At 48.3% G+C, this 19,144-nt stretch overlaps 1 protein-coding gene across 3 annotated transcripts in view; it reads left to right on the forward strand.

The window, feature by feature from the left end:
• Positions 1–786: 786 nt before the first annotated feature.
• ZNF395 (zinc finger protein 395) overlaps positions 787–19,144 on the forward strand; it is a 38,539-nt gene continuing 20,181 nt past the window's right edge. The window contains exon 1 of one of the 3 annotated variants that reach the window (XM_079927774.1): positions 787–834. In XM_079927774.1, coding sequence (XP_079783900.1) covers positions 800–834 — 35 coding nt within the window. In that variant the 5' untranslated portion in view covers positions 787–799. The other 2 variants (XM_079927775.1, XM_079927776.1) reach the window with 2 other exon arrangements.

The raw sequence follows: 19,144 nt of genomic DNA on the forward strand, positions 1-19,144 counted from the left end.
ATACCTATTAGATGCTGGGAGCACCACTACCCCCAGTTGTGACAATCAAAAATGTCTCCAGACATTGCCAAATGTCTCCTGGGGGCAAAATCATCCCCAGTTGAGAACTAATGTCCTATAGGAATTTTTTTTTTTTTAGATTTTTTTCTTTCGTAACAAATGGTGGACGGTGGGGGAAGGGAAATAATATCTAGTGTTTATTTGGTGTGAGCTAGGCACTATACCTATGTTTTTTATTTCATCTTACAGATAAAGATGCTGAGGTTCAGAGAGATAAAAGAACCTGCTGAAGATCACAAAACTAGTTCAGCAGTAAAATCAGGATTGCAAACCAGGCTTGTCTGACTGCAAAGCCTTTAGTCCTTTCCTACACACTCCCCACTGCCTCTCTGCAGGAAAAACAGCATACCTCAAATTGAAGGTGAACTGACTGCAAACTCAACAAGTATGTCCAAAAATATTTTAAAACTTCTGGGGGGAGGGGATTTATTTCTTTTATCCATTAAACTTATTTGAATATGACTCTATATGCTCACACGTATCGGTACTGGGGCTTCTCACTACCGTGTGGCTCTGGTCTTATCTCTGAAAAACACAGAGCAACACAATGGCTCAGCTTCAATTCTCCTTGTTACAGATCATACAAAAGCCAGAGCCTAACGGTGCCAAAAGCAACTGGTATTGTTTACATAAGGGCTGAAGACTAATAGTTAACTTTCTCTCACGTTAATTCCAGAAACAGCAAATAACGCCTCACTTTACAACTACAAACGAGTGAGATCGAGTAAAATGTCATAAAATGGAGAAGACATTAAAGCAAAGGAAGATGGAAAGGTTGGTTCCAGCGCTCCCTCCCTCTCGCCTTTCGCTCACGCTCGGCGGGTCGGGGCGGCGCGGCCTGGGTCTCGACCGCCCCCGCCAAGCGCCCGTCGGAGGCGCCCGGAGCCCGCTGGCGGCATTTCCCGCCTTGGGGCGAGCTCGGTCTCTCTCGGAGAAGCCTGTCCCAGAGCCCGGCCTGGAAAAACAACAGCAAGAAACTTTGGCTCGGTGGCCGGTTCAGTGAAAACAGGCTAAGACTCAAGTTTGGTTCGGGGCTGCAGCCGCCGGGTCCGATTTGGGGGTGGGGGCGGGGGCGTCACCACTCGGTCAGGTTCAAGTGCGCATGTGCGTGAGGAGTCGCTCGGGCACTTATTGAGCGCCCACTGTCTACGAGCGGCCGGGGGTGTGTACGCCGGGCGCGCGCTGGGGGGGTGTTGGGGCGGGGGTCGCGGGCGCGCGTGGCCGGCGAGGCGCGCGCAGGCGGCGTGCGCGCGCGGCGCCGGGGGAGGGGGGCGGGGGACGGAGGGCGGTGGGGGGGCAACGGAGGGAGGGCGGCGAGGGGGTGTGTCCCCCGCCTCGCCCCGGCGCTCGCTGGCTGGCGCGCGCCTCCGCTCCCTTCCCGGGCGGGGAATCCGGGCCGGGTTGTGGCCGCGGCCGCGTACGTGAGCGCAGTGTCCCGGAGAGGGAGGGCAGGCCGGCCAGGTGGGCGCGAACGGAGCCTCGGCGGGCGGGCGGGCGGCCGGAGCAGAGCCGGGCGGTGGGCCGCGCCGGGCGGGCGGGGGCCGCGGCAGCCGCAGCCCCGAGCCGAGCCGAGCTGTCCGAGCGGGAGCTGCCCGGCCCGCGCCACCGCTCGTGGCGGGGCGAGGTGAGCTGCGCGGGGACCTCGCGGCGCTGCAGCCCGGGGACGGGGGCGGCCCGGGAACTTCCCACGCTCCGCACGCCCGTGGGGCCCGGGCCGGCGACAGGAGGGCCCGGGAGGCGGGCGCCGCCGGGGCAGCGGCCGGTAGGGGCGCGGGGGCGCTGCGGCAGTGGCCGCGCCGGCCGGGAGAGGGTGGCCGCCCGCCCTCCCGTGCGCCGCCTTGTTTATCTCGCCCGCCGCCGGCGCTCGCCGAGGAATCCCCTCCCCAACTTTGAGCGCTGGCCGGGAGTCGCTTCTCCGCCGGAGGGTGACCTGCCCCCTCCCTGACCCTTTCCGGCCGGGCCGCCGGCCCAGTTCTCCCGGCGCCCCGCGCGTTCCTGCCCGCTCCGCCGAGCGGCCGGACGGGCGAGTGCCGCGCTCCGGGACGCGCGGCGCGACACACCCTCCACCTCGGGGACTGGCCCCCACCCTCCCGGTCCCCTTCTGCCCTTCTGTCCACCCCCGCTTGCTTCTGCGCGTCTTCACCCTGCCTCTCCTCGCCGGCGGCCCCTGACCCTCCTCAGTACTGGCACTGTGGGCATGTGCGGTGCCCGGGTGGGGGCCTGGACTGGGAGTTTGTCATGTGCAATCTCAAAGGCAGCATTTTCTTTTCTGCCTGGGAATTCAGGGCTCAGCGCCTTCACTTTGGGACGGACGCAGTACCTAAAGAAGCCCACCTGCCAGGCGGCGAGGGGTCCCGCTGCCTCCTTGATTGCAGGCAGCCTGGGCCAATGCTCGGTGGCTTTGGAGCGCTTCTCGCAGGCCGGCGTTCTCATGCCAGGCGGCCAGGTGCAGGGGTTACCTACAGGCCATCGGTCCGTTCTTTACACCCCCTTTTCTAGAAAAGTGTCTTTGGTGCATTTTGCCTGGAAGTGAGTGATCAACAGGTATTGAAGGCCTTTTCGACACCCTCCTAAGATGTTGTGTAAACAGAGGTTCTGGGTCTCAGGGAACTTGAAACACCAGGAAACATAGCAATTAAGTTCAACTCCACAGGTACCTCTGGGGGGCTGCTGCGTTCTCAGCACCATGCCAGGTTCTCTGGGAGATAAAAGACACTCAAGAAATCTAAGGCCTCAGAAAGCCTACTGACCAGGTAGAAGTGATTTGAGAGCTCAAGTTCAAATTAATGTGCACAGACTGCGTAAGTGATTGCAAATGCTGGGGGACAGGGGGACTGTCAAAGGCAAGGTCAGGGTTGGGGAATGGACTTAGAGTCCTAAGTTAGGAAATAAGTTATGCACGTGAAGGATAACCGGCAAAGGCCAAAGGCACGGGAGGAAGAAGTAACCAGTGTGAGAGGTCAGAAAGGGACTATGGAGGAGAAGAGGTTCAAACAGTTATCTCAGTGAGGAGGATGCAAAAGATACATGAGATGATTCCCTCCGGGGTTTATAACCTCGGGGGGCGGGGGGACAGAAAGACTTGAGCACGGGAAATAAGACCTCAAGATAGGGCACAATGACCTGGCAAACTGCGAGGTGTAGAATAGGTGCTGTTGGCGTTCAGAGAAGGAATACGGTAGGAATCACCAAAACTGTATTTCTGGAGTGTGAGACCTTAGAGATGGGTCATGAGGTGCAAATGAACATGACTTTTCCTGAGAGACAAGGAGATGGCCTTGGCCAGACCAGGGGATGTTTCCTGAACAGTAGGAGATAAAGATAGAGAGGAACAATGGTTGAGGTTGTGAACGTCCTAGAAAGCCAGACTGGGGGATTGCATTTTACCTTGTGTGTACTGGGGAGATAGTAAAGGTTTCTGAGCCAGAGACTGATGTAACGAAAGGGTATTTGGGAAGATTTTTAAAAGTAATGTTAGGACACAAATCAGTTAGTAGGCTGTTACAGTTGTGGAGTGTCCAGGGCTTGGACTGGGATAACTGGAAATGGAAGACAGGGTGGATTTTAGAAGCATTACTGTTGAAATAATCTGTTGACAGGGGCAGGGTGAAGGAAGGAGATGAATGGAAATTAATTCTTTGTGGAAATTGATTACACGCCAGGGCCTTGGAGCTGCTGTAGTTGGTAACTTGAGAAATCGGAAATGTGTGTTTTGGAGAGAAGTAATTGACACTCAGGCTGCAGGGAAGTTTCTTGTGTTTGCCAAGACGTCGAAACATAGGTGTCCTGCTAGCAGCTGTGGCTCTGAGGTTGGTGGGAAACCAGGGTGTGTAGGGTGGAAAAGGCTGCCAAAGCCGGGGAGGGAAGGCACTCCGAGGAGTGTCTTCTTGGTCATGGGGTGGGGGGCAGTAGAGGATGCTCGTGAGGGGGACTGGGGGTCTGAGTTGGAAGGCTCTGTTCTGTCTTGCCATTCAGAAGATACCACCTGGTCCTGAACATGAATTTGGTAAAGCAACTCGGAGGAAATGAGGCTCCAAGGAGGATGGGCCACTTCTTCCGCTAACCAGGAGGGTGGGATTGGAGGTTGGAGGGAAGTAGAATAGAATTCACTAAGCACATACATTGCGGGGCTTTGAAATGACGTTGAATTTTGCTCTCCACCGAGACCTTCAGTCTAGTGCTGTTGTCCCCTTGTAGATGTGCATGGAGGAAGCAACAAGATGAGGGGGCAGCAAGATGGTCTAAAAGAGGAAGGAGATTTTGGGCCTAGGGATAGTGCCTTTCCCAGGGCCAGGTCCCTCCTAACCAGAGAGAGCCCTTGCCAGTTCCCAGGAAGCCAGCGGCCAGCCCGCAGAGTGGGAGCTGGGGTTTGTCCTGAGCTCTGAATTCTGCTTTCCTGTTGCAAGGGTGACTTAGGGTGATTTGCTGAACAAATTCCCTAAGCCTCAACTTGCAGCATCCGAGGGCTGGTGAATTTGAAGGGTGATTGCGAAAAGTTGCAGAATGAGCGAGAACGTAATTGCAGTTACTTAGCCTCCCTGTTTCTCTGAGATGCAGGATCAGTGAACTGGCAGGGGAAGCTGACTCGTGTGGGGAGAGGTAGCAGTCAGATATTTTTTTCTTTTTAGAGAATATATGACTGTCAAAAAAAAAAAAAAAAACGTTGCGTGAAGCACTGGTGGAGCTAATCTACTCGTTAGAGAGCACTGTTTTCTACACTGTTTCGACCATGACCTACATTAGGAAATAAAATTTACATCATGACCTAGTATACTCAACCATGTATGTAAAAATCTAATTTAAGTTCATGAGTACTATCTCTTTTGCTTGGTGCAGTCTCCTCTGGTACTTTTATTTTCTATTCCATTATTTTTCATTTTAAAATGCTTATTGTTTCCCACTAAGTCGTTGTAACCAGTCTGTAATGGATCGTAACTCACAGTTGGAAAAACAGCTATAGAGCACTTTCATATCTAGGAAGTACTTAGGAAGCTGCACCTGGGCAGAGCTACCCTTAGTCGTGCTGGAGGTGGAAGGAAGCATGAGGAAGGGATTGAGGGATAGGAGAGATAGGATCCACCTGTGATTAAGGAGCAAGGCGAGATAACGAAAGGCCAAGATGAAAAATAAGTAGCCGTAGGGCTCAGGAGAAGAAGCCATGCTTGTTTGGCTTGGAAAAACTTTCTGGAATAGGGAAGGAAGTCTGGGAAGAACCCTTTGGGGTGTCTCATGGTGCCACACAGGTGGGGTGTGTATCACGGGCCACAGCTTGGAGTTAGGGGTGTACATAGTGTGCAGAAGAGTGAAGAACAGAGGTCCTTGGGAGAGGAGGGAGCCGTCAGGCTGGAAAGGTCGGTTAGGATCAAAGGGCGGTGGAAGGGTTGTAAACGGGAGGCCCGAAGAATGTGTTCAAACCTTCAGATGAGTTGTCATTGGGACCACGCAAAGGTCTTCAAAAATTAGGAGCAATCCAGAAAACCTCTGGAGTTGGGACTCTGGTAAAGAGTCAGAGCAGGCAGGTCTGTGCAGCTGAGTGGCGGCTGCCCGCTGTGGGCGGGAGATGGCCCAGGGCCCCCAGCCGTCCCAGTTCCCGTTCTCTCTGTTGCCTCAGTCCAGTCGAAGTCAATTCCCTGCTCAGCTCTGCAGGCCTTTGGGTTTGTGACCTGAGTTTTCAAGAGACTCGAAGGCCAAATAGGGACTTTGGGATCGCGTCCCTGGCTCTGGGTGGCCACCGCAGGGATTCGGGTAGGAGTGTGACATGGAATCTTAGAGCCTTGCGTGCAAATGATTTGTTTTGGGCAGGTGGGCAGGTGAGGAGCACTTTCTGAGTTGCTGCCGGCTGGCACTGTGAAATATTTTTCTGATGACTGGAATGGTACTAATTAGAGACGGCTTTGGGCTGTATTCTCTATGGTGAAGCCAATTTCTAGCGATCCCAAGATCTCTCAGGCCTTGTCATTTTCCACTTCAGGCTGACCTGGTTAGCTGGTGGCTCCTGGCACGTATCCTCTGAGAACAATGTCGGGGTAATAACTTGGTGAGATGTGAGTCATGGCTGCCAAGTGCCGCAAGACATTAGATTCTCAGGAGCTTTGGTTCTGTGAGTCAGTAATAAAGGAACGGCAAGGAGAGGGGCTGTGTCACTTCTTATTTCCTTCTTCCTAGGATGGGCCCGGGGGTAGGCTTCCAGGATCCAGAGATTGAGAAGCCAGGATTCGTAGTGACCACGGGATAATTGGTTCAAGGTGTGAATGCAAATGACTCCTGGAGAACTAGGCTGATTTGGGACCAGCTGAAAGGAATAAGTTCAGATCTCTGTGGTCTGGAGACAGTTTGGTTTACCCTGGGGGTCCATAACTACCTGTGATTCAGAGCCCTTCCCTGGGGGAGCCGCAGGTGACAGGGACTGAATAAGAGCCACCCTGCTTTATACAGGTACGCAGTCTGATTATTTTAAAATACAGGTTTGGGGGAAAAAAACGTAGAAACTGAAATGCTTTTTGCTTAATTGCTTGAAGAAGTGTGCCCTTAGGATGCAGGGATAATCAGAAGTCAGCCAGATCGTATCAAATTGAACCCATTTCCTGTTTTATATGATGGTTACTGGGTCAGAGAAAAGGTGCAGCAGCTATAGTACACTTTGTCTTTAGTAAAGTACTTAACAATTTCTGAAGATATGAAGGTCCATATTAAATAAGTGGTAGAATGTGGGCTGAATGGTGTTATTAATTTAATTTGATAGTCATGTGCAAAAACTGTTAATTAGTGGCACCGAGTCAGCCTGGAAAGGGGTCTGAAAATGAGTGCCGTAGGGTTCTATTCTTGGCCTTGAGCTGTTCAACATTTATTCCAGTGTCGTGGATCAAGATGCAGAAGCTATGTTTGTTGATGGCGTAGAGGTGGGAGGAATTGCTTATTTAGTAGATAAACCAAGGTTCAAAGACATCCAGAACGAGGGCCCAAATTTAAAAAAGAAATTCAGTAAGGGATAAATGTAAAGTCTGATTTAGTTTTTAAAATTTGAATTGTAATGTTCGTACGTTCTGGTAGGATGATTCCGCTTCTGGAGACCACATCCAAAATGAAGATGATGCTTTGTGCACAGGGATTATTTAGAGGTTTTTTTTTTTTTTCTTAAACTATAATGGAAAATTGGAAACAACCTAAATATCCAGTGGTGTGACTGGGCTGGAAGTAATCCGAAAGTGATTCCACTAATATTCCGTAATAGTGGAATATTATGGCCATTAAAAATAATGTTTAGGAATAATTTTAAAATAACATGGACAGATGTTTCTGCTAAAAGTTAAGGTGCATCTACAATATGATTTCAAATCTTAAAGAAACAAAGTGCATAGAAAATGACTGGAAGGAAATACACTAAAAATTCTAATACCAAAATACTAATATTGGTTACTTCTAAATGGATGAGTTGAGTGACTTTCTTTTTTTACATTTTAAATTTACTGTTTGTATTTCTTATAGTGTGTATGTATATCACAGTGGAAAAAACACTACCGTATATGTAAGTATATCTTTTAAAATATACTTTATTTTTTAGACCAGTTTTATGTTCACAGCAAAACTGAGAGGAAGGTGCAGAGAGTTCCCACACACCCCCTGCCCCCCCTCACATGCACATCCCCCCACCATCAACATCCCTCACCTGATGTACATTTGTTGTAATTAATGAACCTATACTGACACGACATAATCACCCAAAGTCCATAGGTGACATTAGGGTTCACTCTTTGTATTGTACATTCTGAGTTTGGACAAATGTACCCACCATTATAATATCATATAGAGTACTTTCACGGCCCTAAAATCCTCTGTGCTCTGCCTATTCATCCCTCCCTCCCCACAACCTCTGGTAACCAGTAATCCTTTTACTGCCTCCACAGTTTTGCTTTTTCTAGAATGTTATACAGCTGGAATCATACAGTATATAGTCTTTGCAGATTGGCTTCTGTCACTCGGTAATGTGCATCTAATCTTCCTGCATGTCTTTTCGTGGCTTGATAGCTCATTTCTTTTTAGCACTGAATAACATTCCATTATCTGGATGTCCCACCGTGTAGTTATCCATTCACCTACTGAAGGACATCCTGGTTACTTCCAAGTTTTGGCAGTCATTATGAATGAAGCTGCTATAGACACCCGTATGCAGGTGTTTGTGTGGACATAAATTTGCAACTCGTTTGGATAAATCCCAAGGAGGGCAGTTGCTGGGTCATATGGTAAGAGTGTGTTTAGTTTTGTAAGAAAGCACCAAACTGTCTTGCAAAGTGCCTGCACCATTTTGCATTCCCACCAGCAAAGAATGAGAGTTCCTGTTGCTCTATATCCTCACCAGCATTTGGTGTTGTCAGTTATCTGGATTTTGGCCATTCTCTTAAGTGTGTAGTGGTATCTCATTTTAATCTGCATTTCCCTAATGATTTGTGATGACATCTTATGTGCTGTTTTTGTTATCTGTATGTCTTCTTTGGTGAGGTATCTGTTAAGGTCTTTGGCTCCCTTTTTAAAATTGAGTTGTTTGTTTTCTTATCGTTGAGTTTTAAGAGTTCTTTGTATGTTATGGATAACAGTCCTTTATCAGATGTGTCTTTTGCAAATATTTTCTCCCAGCCTGTGGTTTGTCTCTTCATTCTCTTGAACACTGCTATTTTAAAAACATTTTATCATTCAAGGACAGGATGGGTAAAGGTAGATGATTCATTTAGTGACTAATCTTGAGTATTTACCTGCGTGTGTCAAGCACTGACGAGGTACTGGAGTCAAAAAAAGAAGACTCAGTCCCTGACCTGAAGTTGATGATCTGATTGGAAGGGGGAGACTGACAGGTAAACAGACAAGCACAGTGTAACCCTGGTGGTCCTCCAGGTGCTGAGGAGGGGGCAGATCATGTGGGAAAAAAGTTTTTTTGTTTTTTTTTTTTTTGGTACACGGGCCTCTCACTGTCGTGGCCTCTCCCGTTGCGGAGCACAGGCTCCGGACGCGCAGGCTCAGCGGCCATGGCTCACGGGCCCAGCCGCTCCGCGGCACGTGGGATCTTCCCGGACCAGGGCACGAACCTGTGTCCCCTGCATCGGCAGGCGGACTCTCAACCACTGCGCCACCAGGGAAGCCCGGGAAAAAAGTTTTGAGATTGTTCTGTTCATGAGTTAAATGTGAGCCCTGAGTGGGATGAGGCTTTTTAGAAATTGAATCCCATTCATAACTGGATCAGAAATTCATCAGTCCAATCACAGGGTCTAGTTTTAATGACCTCTGCTGGTCATGTGACATTCGGAACACTGGGGAGCCATGATTTAAAAGAAACATGAACAAACAAGGCTTCACCCACAGGAAGGAGACTAGGATGCTGTGGGATCAGGAATGACCAGAGTACATTCATGGGGTGGGTACACAATAGCACTTTTCAAATATTTTCATGGTTATGAGGTATAGGAAAGAGTCGACTTGTTCATTTCTGCTCTGGTGTTGGAGTGTGACCAATGGATAGAACAACTGCTTTATCCTCTCTAGCTTCAGATTCTTCTTCTGTAGAATGATTGCATTACATGATTCCTTATCCACTGAATGATTACACGAAGGTGATGAGCTTTAAGGTTCCTTTTAACCCTAAAGACTGGGAGAGCAGATTTCAGTTCCATCAGAAAAGGAATTTTCTTGCTGGCAGGCCTGACCAACAGTGGAAATGTCTGCCCATGGAGTAGTGAGCTCCCCATCATTGAAGGTATTCAGGTTGGGCTGAATGCTGTGGATTCGGGGTGCTGTAGAAGAGAACAGGAATTAGGCTGGCCTCCAGAGTCCTTTCTAATTCTTGGGTTATTGTGTGACTTGTCAAAGCTGAAAGATAATGTGGAATATGGAATATGCCTCTAGTGTGTAGTACTGGGGTCAAATCATCATTTTAAGCTCTTTAAAAAAATGTTAATAAGTGGGTCCTAACATTTTCAAGAGATCTTCTGGGGTTATTTTAGAAAGGAGGAAGAGAACTATTCCAAGGTGGCTCAGGACTCAGTCTGTGGCCCCAGGGCTGCTGAAAATGGAATTTTGTCTTTAGGAAAAGCAAGAAGGTGGGTGTAGGGTGGAAAATGGCAAATAACAATAAATAAAACAGATCGACATATGGAAGACTAATATGTTTATTGGCCGGTTGTATTCAGTATAATGAATGAATCAAGATGGGGACCTTTAACTGACTCCTGGGTCCTCTGCTTGGCTGTGGAGGATCTGGGAGTGTCCTTGACCATCTCCTCCTTCATTTTCTCCACTGCAGATTTATATCACCAGGTGCAGCACGTTAAAAACCATCCCAACATCAGGGACGAGTCTGAACCTTGTGATTGCTCTGTAGGCTTAGTGAGAGAGGGAACAAGAGACAGATTTAAAGAAACTTTTGTGTGGGATTTTCCAGGAACGCATATGTTTAGTTGCTATCCGACAGTAAATTTGTGGTTTGAATGAAAATTTTTTTTGTTTTTGCACTTTTATTATTTGTAGCTTACACGTGGACGTTTAATTTTGCCTAAATTTTACTTAAATGTATGGTTTATTTAGAATCCACCCTGATCATTTAAAAATTTTAGATTTTCTTCCTGATATTTTTGGATTACTTCTTTTGCTGCTGGGGACACTGCAAGGGCTAAGTCACTTAGCAAACATTTCTTGGAGAAACTCCACAAGGAGAACAGAGGTTTATCTCATCTTTTGGAGAAGAACACAAGATTTCTGTCGCCAAGTGATTCATGCCTACATTTTGGCATTTGAAAAAAGTCAGTATTGGGCAAGAAAGTGCTCTCTTCATGTGGAGTAATTTCAGGGTGCACACCTAGGGGGCGTCAGTTTTCGATGTATGTAAAAAATGTAGGCAGAACTTGGTAATTGGAACTAAAGTTGGAAGTCTTTGTGCACTCGATAAAGCGCCCAGGCTGCCTTTATCTCAGTATCATTTGGACCTCACACAGTGTATATGGTACGTCATCTGTGCTTTGTCGCATTGCTGTGAATCGGCTCCCTGGGCCACAGAACAGTGGGTATGGGAAAAACTTCGGGTATCATACTTTTTTTTTTTAAGGCAAAATATGATAAGTAACAGCTCTCAGCCTTTTTTGTCCTTTGAGTACTGGGAAGCCATAAAACTCTTTTAGTAAAAACAACCACACTCAATGGTTGTTTTTCAAAGTGCAGGGGGAATGAAAAACTCCCTGTCCTCTATTTTTCTTCTGCCGAAAACGAATTGCTCCTGGTGCGCCGCTCTTAAATTCCTGTGTCCTCTATCCATTTTAATCTTGTTATCTATTTTTATGGCGACTGTCGCCATGGTACTTGTGCTCTTTACATAGCACAACAGAGATTTCAGATGTCTCATACGACAGCTCAAAGTTCTGCTGCAGCTAGCAGAGAAACTGTACTGGGGTAGTTTTTTTTTTTTTTTTTTTTAAATTGAGGTGTAATTTGCATACAGTGGAATGCTCAGATCTGAAATGTGCTGTTTGATCAGTTCTGACGAATGCATTTTGAGACAGAACATTTCCGTCACCTCCGAAGTGTTCCATGGGACCTTTTCCAGTGAATCTTCCCCCCGATTGGAAGGACCACAGCTCTGATGTCTATCACCCTAGGTTAGTTTTGCCCTACCCTAGGTCCTTAATATTAGAATTTTGTGTTTCTAAGGACTTTTCACGTAGTGTCTTGAAGAGGTGGAGGTGGAGGAGTGTCTGTGTTGAAAAGTCAGCATTCTGTGTGGTTAGGTGGCCCTGGGGGAGTAAATGATATTTTGGAGCGTTTCTAATGTGGTGGTCAGAGTCTTCCTTCTCATTAGCCCACAGGATCTGAATTTATGTTAGAAATCCTGATTCCCGGATGGAAGAGTCGGAGGCACAGCCGGCTAGGCCTGGTGTGGATTACGTGTGGTTGGGCGAGGGCTGCCATCATTGGCAAGTCCGCATGTGCTCGTGCGTGTGCATGTGCGTGCGTGCATGTGTGTGTGGTGTTGGAGAGCTGGAATGCTCAACTAGAAGAACTGAAATCGCTCCTAGGACATCCCTTTGAATTACCCAGAAGTCCCCTGACAGGCCTTTCTCTTTTTTCTTGCCTCTTCCTTGAACTAGTGTATAAATTGAACGGTCCACAGAGTCACAGAGTTGGGCTTCTAATATTGAAACAAGATCTGTGTTGCAGAGCCCACTGCTTTGCACTGCTGAGCGCTCAGCCTCCCAGGAAGCGTGTGTGAGATTGGAGTAGAAATTGCCCCCAAACACGTGACTGAAATGTACGGAGCAGGGTCAGTTTCTTGCTTTTTAAAAAAAATTACATGGTGAAATGCAATTTGCATTACACAAGTACTACTTGAACACATTCTCTGTAGGGGAAGAAAAAAATGCAAACCTTCCAGAGCAAACAAAATCTTCCTTGACAACCACTCCTAATCCCAGCCCTTCCCCAGAGGTTAACCACTGTTACGAGTTTGTTGGTATTCTCCAAATGCTTAACATACTTGCATTTATACCTAAAGAACTTAAAAGAAGCTAAGTGCACTGGGAGTACTAAGTAGTGTGCTGGCCCCTTCCACCCCACGACATCTCAGGGATGGCTTCCTGTCAATATGTATAGGTCTTATTGATTTTGTTTAACTCCTGCATAGCCTTCCTTAGAATCAGAAGGCTAAACTGTTGGTTGATTTAGCCTAATTGATGGCCATTTAAGTTATTTCCAAATCCTCTGCTGTTACAAACGCTGTTACAATAAACATGGCCGTACATGCCTCTTTGCCACACACGGCAGTGTTTCTCTAGGGGAGATCCTGAGAAAGGGGACTTGCTAGGGAACAGGGTACATTAATTTTAAATCTTAATGAAGACCCATTACAAGGTCAGTTCCAAGCTTAGATTTAACGCAGGCCGGGCATACATGGGGTGGGCTCAGACACGAAGCAATTGTTTCCTAAGAACGGGGCAGGCTTTAGGGTGTGCGAGTGTGTGGCCCCATGCTTCAACACCGTTTGGCTGGAAGGGTGGGTGTTGGGAAGGGCTCCGCTTAGCCCCACAGTCAATTCTGTCTGGCCCCCTGAGGACTTTGGCCTGCGTGTTGGAGAAGAATCCCTGGATGAATGAGCAGCGGTGGTGGACTCTGAATGGTAAATTCTAAACCCAGTTCGTTCCCTAGCTGGAGATCTCCAACGCATCTGTGATTCTTCTCCGTCCGTCCTTAGAATACGAAGTGTGGCCTCACACTAATTATACAGCACAGATCTATGAATGTCACTCTGGAGCGTATTAAGTGCCTTAATAAACAAGTGCTGGGTGTTTGATGCAGGAGAAGCTCAGCGAGGCCTGAAGTTCTCTAAGGTCAGGGTCTGAAGCTGAGGCTCCGTCATTCTTCAGTTCATCGGCAAGAGCCTGCACGTGTGTCGAGTACCGGCGGATTATTTAGAACGCTGGTGTTCCGGTTCTGCGGCTCCCCCTGCCCTGGGTTTCTGGTGAGTCGGCGCTGCCCTGTGTGCTGTGTAGGTCTGCACGGGTGCATGTGGATCCAGATCTGGGACAGCTGGAACCCGGGACTGAGCGTCAGATTTGGGGAGTGCTCGCAGAGGATGGTCACGCTCCGCCTCGGGGAGGCCTGCCAGTGGGCCTTGAGCCACCCTGGGCAGGGCACCAAGATGGAGACTTCAGCTGGAAGAGGAGGGCAGGGTTGGGACCTGTGTGCTGAGAGCAAGGTGAGGGGCCGGGTCACGTGGGCTCTGCTTTGGGCCACAGGGCAGAGCCGGCCGGCTGGGTGTTGAGCTCTCGAAGCAGGGAGCCCTGCGGTTGGTTCACCGTGGCCAGCTGGCCTCTGAATGGAATATGCTGGCTTTCTCGGTTCCCCTGTCTTGCCGAAATCAGTTCTGTTGAGATTTCAGTTCATCAGCGGCTCACCCGTGGTCAACTTCTTGATTCCCTTTAGAGTCAGTTGTGTTACTGGTTCGGGTTGAATATCCTTTTGCAACCTCAGTTTCCAGATGCCAGCGGGACAGTGGCTCCTAAGCTCTCCGAGTGGCCCACCGTGTCATTTACCTGTCTGGTGCTGGTCTGAAATCGGGGAACAGGGGAGGCAACACATCTGTTGAGATCCTTTCCCATGCTGGGCACTGTTCTCATTTTTCACGGCAAGGCAGGAAACTGAGGCTCCGAGGTGGTGGCTTGTGGCCGAAAGTCACACAGGTCCAGGTGATGGGCTGCCACGAGCCCTTTTCCTGGACAGGCGTCCTCGGCAGTGTGCCCGGGGTTAGCTTCTCTTGCACATTCTGTTTCCATTTTGAGGAGCCAGTTTTAGTTGCTCAGGTGTATCCAGACTTTTTTCCCCTCAGCCACAGCATTCCTGGGGGATGGGAAGCATTCCCGCTGGTGCTGGGGGAGATGCTGCAATCCCAGGAGATCAGAGCAGTCTCCCGGGGGAAGGTGATAGAGTGACAGCCTGAGGAGCCACTGCCATCCTGAAACAGAAAGCCTGTACAGTCAGCCGGGAAGTCAGAAGGGAGGGAGAAGTTGGATTAAAAGTTGATCTGTGGAAGCCTGTTATCGCCCTTCTGGCTAGACACGTCTATTCCCTTGGCTGGTCAGCCATCCTGGTCTTGGAACGAATTCTGGCACCCAGCTCTTATTTCAGGTTTTTAAATGTTATCAGCCACTAGAACGTTCTGTCATCCCAACAGCACGTGTTTCTTATCTTGTGACTTATAACTGCCAAGATTACACTTTGATTTCCCACTGGCTGGTTTGGCACCGGTGACTCCCAGATGAGACTTGGATTCTGGAGGGGTATTTTGGGCACCTTGATCCCTTCCCACACCTGTTTCTCTCTTCTGGTTTGGTGTCTCTAGTTGGCCCATCCTGTCTGCGTGTGCATGGTTTCTCATCTATAATTTTGCATCTCCCACTCCTGGCCCGGCCCCCGGACCAGGTGGTTCCTTTCTTGGGCACCTGCAGCCCTGTGTGCTCTGATTATCCACCCCTGTAGAGGGCTGCTGCCTTTTTATTACCTATTGATTCCAGCCGGGAAAGTCACCAGGTGGCTCTCACCTTCCCTACAACTGCCGCCCCCGCACCGTCTGTTTATTTAGCATAGTCAGGGAATGTGACTATTCATTCAAAGGACTGTTGAGTTCCATATAGTTTTTCTGCTTTAACCACTTCAGTGAAAAAATAGAACCTGCATTTCTCTGCCTTCAAAGTGGGGAGAACATAAGGGGCCCTTTACTTGTATCTCGGGGTTGGCACCTCGGGCATCATGATCACAGAACTTTTCTGGCGTGTCCACTCAGGGCCTTACACTAATGGGTCCTGGACTGTTAGGCGTTTTAAGTTCTCCCCTCTGTGTTTTATATTTTGGGGGGTGGTTCTTTTGTTGCCAGCTTTCTCTTTTCATTATTGTAAGTGCCTCTAACAGATCCCTTCTTCCCGATGAAACTCACGCTGTCTTCCTCACAGCGTTCGTTGTGAGGATCAGACAAGGCCGTGTGAAGGCACTGGGGCTGGGAACTCTGGAGCCCTTCCCCCCGAGCCCCTGTCCTGCTGCTGGGTCTCCCCTTGAGGGGAAGAGAGAACGAGTCCAGGGAGGGGCCGGGAAAGCTGCAGACACCCCAGCTGGCTAGCTCGGGCAAATCAGTGGACTTCTGGAGGACCCTCAGTTTTCTGAGCTGTAAAATTGGGATTAAACTGTCCCTCCCTGTTTCCTTGAGTTGCCAGGAGGTCAGAACAAAAAAAGGAAGCCTCGAATGTGTGTATCAAAGTGACTGTAAACCCAAATGCCATTCAGGCATTCGTTGGCGGTTAACGTTCAGGTTGGAAGCTTACCCTGCAAACTGCTGCAGGGAACTGTCAGTTCTCGGAGGCTTGTTCTTGCGGAGATACTCAGCTCCTGGCTGGCTCCCTCCTTCCTGCTGGCTCTGGGTAAGATGCTGAGTCAGCAGTCATGCATCTCCGTGCCTCCTGCGTCTCACATAGTTTTGGTACAGCCAAATCAGGTTTAACCACAGTGCAGGCACCCACATGTATACACATGCGTGCGTGCCCCGTGCACGTACGAAAACAGTGCTGGATCATCTCTCCCTCTCACATGGCACGTTCGTAGGCATGCTTTTACTTATCCCTGCTTCCTTGTAAAGCATTCTCTACCTGTTTTCAAGAAAACACTGCTGTCTTAGAACCGAGTCTGAAACACTGAAGCGCTACTAAGACGCTATGACTGTTCTTCATTTTTAGGTGAGCAGCAGGTCTTATTTCTTACAACACATTATTTTTTTAATCTGGGGCTCTCCTCACCTATGGGAATAGCATCTCTTCAAAATCATAAATTTGATGGGATAAGCAAGGGCTTGCCGTCTAAGGGAGATGCAGTGCGTCGGAACTGATAGAAGTAGTTACAGATCACTGAGCCCTGTGTGCCCAGTACTGTGCTAAGAATTGTCTTGTTTCATACGGAGTAGTGTATGCACAGCAGAGCAATGAATAAAGGGCACTGGTGGTTTTGAAAGCAAATGGGGAGCTAGGTGTGAAGGAAGGGGAAGTGTAGTTCTGGGCTGAACTGTGAAAATGCTTTCCTTCCCTGCCGGCCGTGCAAACAGAATGGTCTCTTTTACTTGATTGAATGGCTGTTGTGCAGTCAGACCGACAAAAGTATTTGTTGATCAGGGTCATTTGTTATTTGCTGGAGAAAATTCAGTGTAACCAGATCAGGTGACCTATTTCTGTGGCCCATCTGCTGGGATATGAAAATAGCACGGCTATTTGGGGCCCTTATTTTCTCCTTCCATTTTTCTGTTACATCTATTACTCAGATGATGGTAGTCTAAACTATTATACATCGAGGCAGTGTAATCCAGTTTTTGTGGGGTTTTTTTGCGGTACGCGGGCCTCTCACTGTTGTGGCCTCTCCCGTTGTGGAGCACAGGCTCCGGACGCGCAGGCTCAGCGGCCATGGCTCACGGGCCCAGCCGCTCAGCGGCATGTGGGATCCTCCTGGACCGGGGCACGAACCCGTGTCCCCTGCATTGGCAGGCGGACTCTCAACCACTGCGCCACCAGGGAAGCCCTGTAATCCAGTTTTTAAAAACCTTCAGACGTTCCACAACTAAAGATCCTGCACGTGGCAACGAAGATCCTGAATGTTGCAACTAAGACCCGGCACAGCCAAATAAATAAATAAGTAAATAAATATTAAAAAAAAAAAAAAACTTCAGAAGAAGACAACAATTAGAATGACCTGAGAATCCAAACGGTCATTCTCTGAACAGCTGATTTAGAAATCTTGGTATTGAATCAATTACTAATATGCTCAGGGCTGTGATCTTAAGCTCATATCATGAAAACCTAAAATGCATACCACACATTTAAAAAATGGTGTAACAGGACCTGATGTATAACTTGAGAGACCTAGATGTTTTAGTGCAGGCCCTTGGCTACCCTTGGAGGTTTTTCTGTCCAAAGCCAGGCTGGGAAGAAAATCCTCTGGGAAGAAACGGTCAATATATGCTCAGTGAAGTGAATTTTTTTTTAAACTTTTTCTGGAGAAGACACCCCAGAAGAAAATAAGGCTTAAGAAACTACCAGGCAGCATTTGGGTGGTGATGGTGGAGTATGACAGCTTACCTGTTTCTGCCAAGGTTCAGATAGCAAGGACCACAGACGCATTTGCATATAGTCATCAATATGCTGTGGACAGACATGGCATCTCTCAACAGAGATCGTCCCTGGCCAAGAATTGCTAAAAGAGAATTGTTTTGGACAAATGAATTGTCCTCTTCTCCACTGAGTTCTGTTATAAAATAAAAGATGTGGTGTGCTGTAACATTTTGACCTTTGCATGAGCTTAGAATGTCACATTGAAAAAGAAATGAAGTTAAAACTTTACAGATTTAAAAGAAAATATTAGGGACTTCCCTGGTAGCGCAGTGGTTAAGAATCCGCCTGCCAGTGCAGGGGACACGGATTCGAGCCCTGGTCAGGGAAGATCCCACATGCCGCGGAACCACTAAGCCTGTGCGCCACAACTGCTGAAGCCCGTGTGCCTAGAGCCCGTGCTCTGCAACAAGAGAAGCCACTGCAATGAGAAGTCCACATGCCGCAACTAGAGGAAACCCGCACACAGCAACGAAGACCCAATGCAGAAATAAATAAATAAATAAATAAATAAATAAATAAAATTAAAAAGAAAACATTAGCAACTTTCTGATAAAAGATTAAGAATGATATGCAAAATATTAGCCAAAGAACCCAAAACTCAAATCGATGTTCTGTGCGGTGGTTACCAGGGGAGATCATAGAGTATAAAGCTTAAGGTTAGTGGAGAACCTGAAACTCTTGGAAGAGGAGTAATGCCCGGCACCTTGGTCCCTAAATTGTTCATTAGAGAGGCAGCAAAGCACCCATGCTTCGGCAAAGGGGAGTCTTACCCCAAACTTCACCCACCACCAAAACCCCCATTAGTTGTGTAATGAATCAGTTTGACTTTATGACCTGTGTCCTGGAAGTGCTACTCGGTGACGTCATGGCCTGTTGCCATGGGAGGTAGGAGAGAGCACCCGTTGAGCGTGAGCGCATGCGCGCGCGCACACACACATGGATGTGCCGAGACCTGGGGTTCTCCGGCAACAGTGACATGTCAAATGGCAATTTGCAACTTAGAACCACAGAGAGGGTTTGTTTTCCTATTCTGTCGGTCCCAGTTATTTAACTGATGGCAGATGTCCTCATTAAGGGCTATTAGCGCATCAGAAGATGTTTGCTGAGCCTGGAGAAGGTCTAACCTCTTTTACATGGACCAAAATACATCTTCTCGGGTAGCCAACCCCTCCCTGTGGGTGACAGTGGTGGGGTGAGAAGCAAAGAGGACTCGGGATATCTTAAAACTGTACATCAGCCAGGAAGTCTTTTTTAGCATGAGTTTATGTTTCGGTCAAGGACTTTGTAAGTCGAGAATGTAACATTGTAAAGCTGGATTTGACTGTGTGTTGAAACACTGTTATTGTTACCCTGAAAAAGATGTTTCTTGATTTCTCTTTGCCGAACCTGAACCATATGGCAAGTTAGGGGCTGGC

The sequence above is a fragment of the Stenella coeruleoalba genome (assembly GCF_951394435.1).
Source record: "Stenella coeruleoalba genome assembly, chromosome: 7".
NCBI lineage: Eukaryota > Metazoa > Chordata > Mammalia > Artiodactyla > Delphinidae > Stenella > Stenella coeruleoalba.